Below are 6,600 nucleotides of genomic sequence, written 5' to 3'. Positions count from 1 at the left end.
GGAGCACTGGGCACAGCCCCAGGGGAGCAGGAAGTGGGAGTGTGAGTGAGCTTGGCCAAGAGAAGTTGTAGGTCCAGGGACCTGTCCATGCATCCCCTCTTGGTGTGCCACCAGGCCCTGGAGAAACAAGTCAAGACCAAGCCTAGTGAGAAGGAATTGAAAGTAGGAAAATAATGTACACTCAAGGGAGGCCTACACAGCCAGACATTCTGTTTGCCAGTGAAGCCATTTTAGCTTAGGTACTGGGTACCAGGTTCCTTGTCAAGTGGGCTTAAGTATCTGGGTCAAGTGCTGAGCAGTTGTGGCCAGTCCCGAGCCCTGACCCTCTGCCCAGCTCACACTTATCCTTGGCTAACTCCTCAAGTCTCATTTGGGTGTGGTGGAATGGGAGCTTAAACAGCTTGTAATTTGATTCCCATAGAAGAAAAATTCCCAGGCTGGGCAGGGCCTGGTCTGGGTCAGGAGGCGTAAGAGCAGCAATCAAGCCAGCTATGCTGTGTCCCATGCAGCCATGGGTCCTTTCATGATTAAGTCTTCCCCCACAGGGTCCAGGATAGACTCACAATCTCCAGATTGCTCACTAGAATGGCTCTCCATAGTAGGGCCCATCCTCACTCCTTTGTACTCCATTCTCCTTGCTGTTCAAGGTCTATCTATCTGAGGGGCTATGTGGAGAGGAGGAATAGGGAGTACCCATAGGGAGTCTGTCTCTTTGTGTGGAAAGTTAGTTTTTCCTAAGTGTAAAGCCTACCAAAAATGAGCCTGAGGGTAGCATCTCTGCCTCAGATCCTTTCTCCACAGGGAAAAGTCCCCTAGGCTCCTGGCTTGCTTACTTCAAATGTTGTAGGATGGGAGAATGTTGGAAACAGGGCAGTCTTTGAGTGCCAGAAGTGCTTTAACTATGCTCATACCAGCAACCCTCCTGTGCAGGGGAGAGCAGGAGAAAGAAGGAAGACAGGAAGAGGGGAAGGAAGGAGCCATGGAAGATTATCCATGCAATCGGCTAACAATGGGGGAAGTTTCACATAAGTTAAGAACTGTAAGTACATATCTTGGGCTGAGGTTGTCTTTTTCCATGCCCATCTTTGTTCTTTCCTATAAGAGGTTACTATCAGCCTTTGATTCTGTCCAGGTCAATAATTTGAATACAGTTGATGACCTTGGTCAGGTGGGCTCTGTCTTGACCTCTCACAGATTCCAGCAATGCTGCCTAAACAATCTGCCAATGGGGAGCAGGTAAAACCAGGCCCCCGACTTTAGTGGGGAGTCCTACTCTAAACCTACTTGGTACTGGAGGCAGTTGAATCCCTCCTCCAGGAGGCAGAGTCTCAGCCTCTTCACTTCTAGTTCAGATTTTTTAGTTTAGGGGAGGGACAAGCCTAGAAGAAACACCATAACCAAAGTGGCATGAAGAAGAGAAAAACTGACCCAAAAGCCCCAGATACAAAACTGGCATGACCCAGCAGTGCTGCAACATGGGAATCCCCAGTGCTAGAAGAAGAAATAGCCCAAATGCAGAATGCTCCCTGAACAGAAGTCCTCTCCAGCATCATTACTCTGACATTCCCTTGTTTCTGTTTAGTTTCGATCCCTCTACAACACCTAAAACACAGTGAAAGCAATAGAAATATTGAGCACTTATGTCACAGGGCACAACAGAGCATGTCCAGACTGGCATGACTGAGGACAGAAGATGCAGGGAAAAGGTTATTTGGGGCAACTGCAGGGCTGCAGAAATATTCGCAGATGATCAGTTGAGGGAGTGGAGGAAGGGGATCCTCCCTTTACCCAGTGAAAAGGAAAAGGAAAAAAAGAAATTCAAAACTCCCAAACTCCACCACATCAAATTAAATTCAAAAGTCATCAGCATCAGTATCATCAGGTAACTAAAAAACAATACAAACACATCTATGTTAATAATGACAAGTCAATGAATCACTCACAGGAGAGCAAAAAGATTATCTCAACAAGAAAAGGAACAAATAGAAATGTCATTTTCTGAAAGTAAAGGGGAGGGGGACAGGGTAAGAATGGAAAACATTTTAAGAAGGGATCATGTGTTTGGAATTCATTGGTACTTCTTCCTACCAACTACAGATTTTACTTCCCCAAAACAACAGAAAACATTTTTGGTCCTTGCATGTGTGTAATGGAAAACATTTTAAGAAGGGATCATGTGTTTGGAATTCATTGGTACTTCTTCCTACCAACTACAGATTTTACTTCCCCAAAACAACAGAAAACATTTTTGGTCCTTCTGCATGTGTGTGTGTATGTGTGTGTGTGTGTGTGTGTGTGTGTGTGCGTGTGTGTGTGTATGTACACTCAAGGTCCTGTGTGTGTGTGTATATGTGTGTGTATGCATGTGTGTGTGTGTGTGTGTGTGTGTGTGTGTGTGTGTGTGTGTGTGTGTGTATATAAATTTCAACAGTGCTTCTCCGAAAAAAGGTCCATCTATAAATATAATTTTATTTACTTTATTTTAAAATTATCTGCCTCCCTGTTGGTATTATTTTTTGAAGGGGGTTAACCTGCTGAAGTTTTGCCAGAATGGTGACTGGCTGCGCTTGGGTTCGGTGAACTCAAAGACCTGCGACTGAGCGATGCCATCAGGGACCAGGTACTGGCCCTGGTTTAACGGGTCCTGTGGTGGTGGGTAGGAAGGAGGAACTGAGCGAGCAGAGGTGACACCTAGAGTAGATGGGAGATCAAAGGGAAATGGTATAAATTAAGTAGCAAGGGGCTTCTCAAAGCACCTAGTGCCCACTTTTAATCCTTATCTCTATTCAGAACAGAATAGGCTGAGGAATACAGCATATGATTCAGAATGCAAGGATGATCTCTCTGGTGTTCCCAAGTACCTTTCTCATCTGCTGGTCAGTGTCTGAAATTTCAACATTATAGTTTCTGTTTGCCTTTGTTTGATGACTTGATCCCATTACCCTGGAAGTAGTATCATATTAAGCCATCATATAACATATTAAAACATTCACACTTCAGTGGGATGGAACCACTTCTTTTCTAAAAGCCAGAATTTTGTTATTTTGTTTTTGTTCTTGTTTTCCAGCTTTATTGAGATGTAACTGACATACAGTGTTGTGTAAGTTTAAGGTATGCAATGTGATAATTCATTATACATATATATTGTGAAATAATTACCACAATAAAGTTAGTTAGCACATCCATCACCTCACACAATTATCTTAAGTATACAATAGCGTATTGTTAACTATATTAACCATACTGTACATTATATCTCCAAAACTATTTCATCATATAACTAGAAGCTTGGGCCCTTTGACCAACATCACCCCACTTTCCCCAACCCCAATCCCTGGCAACCTACTTTCTGTTTCTATAATTTTGCCTTTTTCAGATTGCTTATATAAATGACATATTATATTTGTATTTTCTGTCTGACATTTCACACAGCATAACTCTCTAAAGATCATCCATATTTCCATAAATGGCAGGATTTCCTTCTTTTTATGGTTGAATAGTATTCCACAGTGTGTATGTGTGTGTGTGTGTGCGTGTGTGTGTGTCTTTATTGGGTGTATGGTTTATAAAAATGTTCTCCCATTGCATAGGTAGCCTTTTCATTTTGTTGATTGTCTTTTGCTATGCAGAAGCTTTCTAGTTTGATGTAGTCCCACTTGCTTATTTTTGTTTCTCTGGCTTTCATTTAGGTGTCATATTCAAAAACTCATTGCCAAGATCAATGTTGAGGAGTATTTTCCCTGTTTTCTTCTAGGAATTTTATAGATGTGGGTCTTACACTTAAGTCTTTAATCAGTTTTGAGTTAATTTTTGTGAGTGGTGTAATATAGGGGTCCAATACAGTCCTTTGCATGTAAACATCCAATTTTCCCAATACCATTAATAAAAGAGACTATCTTTCCCCCACTGAATATTCTTGGCCTCCTGACAAATATTAGTTGACCATAAGTGTGGGTTTATAATTGGGCTCTTGATTCTGTTCCATTGATCTATATGCTGTTTTTTATGCTAGTACCATACTTTTTTGATTATTATAGCTTTGTAATATAGTTTGAAATTGGGATGCATGATTGCCCCAGCTTTGTTCTTCTTTAACAGAACTGCTTTGGTAAATTGGGGTCTTTTGTGGTTCCATATGAATTTTAGGAGTGTTTTCTCTCCTTCTATGAAAAATGCCATGGAATTTGAGATAAGGATTACAGAAAGTATACAGATGGCTTTGTATAGTAAGGACATTTTCACAATATTAATTCTTATCATCCATGAATATAGAATATCTTTCCATTTATTTGTGTCTTCTTCAATTTCTTTCATAAATGTCTAATAGATTTCAATGTGCAGATCTTTAACCTTCTTGGTTAAACCTATTCCTAAGTATTTTACTATTTTGAGCGATTGCAAAGGGGATTGTGTCCTTAATTTCTCCTTTGGATGTTTGTTGTTAGTGAAACACAACTGATTTCTGTACACTGATTTTGTATCCTGAAACATTACTGAATTCCTTTATTATTCTAATATTATTATTTCTTGGGATAGTCTTTAGAGTTTTCTATGTATGAAATCATATCATCTGTAAACAGAGACAATTTGACTTCTCACTTTCTGACTTCAGTTTCTTTTAATTGCCTGACTGCTCTGGCTAGGACTTCAAGAGCTATGCTGAATAGGAGTGGTGAGGTTTGGAATCCTTGTCTTATTCCTGAACTTAGAGGAAAAGCTTTCAAACTTTCACCTCTGAGTATTGTTATTAGTGGTGAGCTTGTCATAAAAGGCATTGATTATATTGAGATATGTTCTTTTTATACCCAATTTATTGAGCATTTTTATCACGAAAGATGTTGAATTTTGTAAAATGCTTTTTCTGCATCTATTGAGGTGATCATGTGATTTTTATCTTTCATTCTATAAATGTGGTGTGTCACATTTATTGATTTGCATATGTAGACCATGCTTGTATCCTAGAGATGAATCCCACTTGATGATGATGCATGATCCTTTTATGTGCTGTTGAATTTGGTTTGCTAGTATTTTGTTGAGAATTTTTACATCTATATTCATCAAGGATATCTAGTAGTATCTTTATCCAGCTTTGGTATTGGGGTAATGCTAGCCTAATAAAATGAGTTTGAGACTGTTCCTTTTAGGTTTTTGACTAGTTTGAGAAGGACTGTTGTTAATTGTTTTTTAAATGTTTCATGGAATTCACCAGTGAAACCATCTATCTGTTCCTGGGCTTTTCTTTGTTGGGAGGTTTGACTACTGATTCAACATTCTCACTTGTTATTTTTCTGCTCAGATTTTGTATTTTTCCCTAATTTGAGACATAACAGACATATTACATTGTATAAGATTAAGGTGTACAACATAATGATTTGATATATGTATATACTGCAAAAAGATAAGCACATTAAGGTCACTTAACATCCGTCACTTCACATAGTTACATGTTTTTTCTTTTGATGAGAACGTTTACAATCTACTCTCTTAGCAACTTTCAAATATACAATACAGTTTTGCTAACTTTAGTCTTCATGACGTGCGTTACTTCCTCAACCTCATTTATTTTATAACTGAAACTCTGTACCTTTTGACCACATTCACCTATTTCCCCAACCCAACACCCCTCGCATGTGGCAAACATCAATCTCTTCTCTGTTTCTATAAGTTCAGTTTTATTAGATTCCCCATATAAGTGATATCATACCGTATTTGTCTTTCTTTGTCTGAATTATTTCATTTAGCATAACGCCTTCCAGGTTAGTCCGTGATGTGGAAAAGACAAGATTTCCCTCTTTCTACAGCTGAATAATATTCCATTGTGTGTGTTTGTATATATTTATTTTATCTATTTATCTGTCAAAGGACACTTAGGTTGTTTCTATGTCTTGGCTATTATGAATAATGCAGCAACAAATATGGGGTACAGATATCTCTTCAAGATAGTTATTTCTTTTCTTTAGATATATGCACAGAACTGGAATTGAATTATATGGTAGCTCTATTTTTAATTTTTTTACGAACCTCCATACTGTTTTCCATAGCAGCTGTACCAACTTACATTCCCACCAACAGTATAAAAGGGTCTCTTTTCTCTACATCCTTCCCAGCACTTGTCTTTTGATAACAGCCTTTCTGAAACGTGTGAGGTAATATCTCATTGTGGTTTTGATTTGCATTTCCTGATGATGAATGATGCTGAGGTACTTTTTGTGTACCTATTGGCTGTGGGAATATTTTCTTTGAAAAATATCTACTTAGGTCTTTTGCTTTTTTTTTTTTACATCTTTATTGGAGTATAATTGCTTTACAATGGTATGTTAGTTTCTGCTTTAATAACAAAGTGAATCAGTTATACATATACATATGTTCCCATATCTCTTCCCTCTTGTGTCTCCCTCCCTCCCACCCTCCCTATCCCACCCCTCTAGGTGGTCACAAAGCACCAAGCTGATCTCCCTGTGCTATGTGGCTGCTTCCCACTAGCTATTTTACATTTGGTAGTGTATATATGTCCATGCCACTCTCTCACTTTGTCACAGTTTACCCTTCCCCCTCCCCATATCCTTAAGTCCATTCTCTAGTAGGTCTGTGTCTTTTTTT

At 39.0% G+C, this 6,600-nt stretch overlaps 1 protein-coding gene across 2 annotated transcripts in view; it reads right to left on the bottom strand.

Moving 5' to 3' along the window:
• Window positions 1–2,449: 2,449 nt before the first annotated feature.
• The window catches only part of ARHGEF9 (Cdc42 guanine nucleotide exchange factor 9), a 348,163-nt gene continuing 344,012 nt past the window's right edge, over window positions 2,450–6,600 (bottom strand). The window contains exon 11 of one of the 2 annotated variants that reach the window (XM_007454889.1): window positions 2,450–2,691. In XM_007454889.1, coding sequence (XP_007454951.1) covers window positions 2,510–2,691 — 182 coding nt within the window. In that variant the 3' untranslated portion in view covers window positions 2,450–2,509. The remainder of the gene's footprint in view (window positions 2,692–6,600) is intronic. The other variant, XM_007454890.1, reaches the window with a different exon arrangement.

Source organism: Lipotes vexillifer, unplaced genomic scaffold (assembly GCF_000442215.2).
Source record: "Lipotes vexillifer unplaced genomic scaffold, Lipotes_vexillifer_v1.1 scaffold1593, whole genome shotgun sequence".
Classification (NCBI taxonomy): domain Eukaryota; kingdom Metazoa; phylum Chordata; class Mammalia; order Artiodactyla; family Lipotidae; genus Lipotes; species Lipotes vexillifer.
The sequence above is the reverse complement of the archived record's forward strand: the minus strand, read 5'-3'. Positions and strand labels throughout refer to the sequence as shown.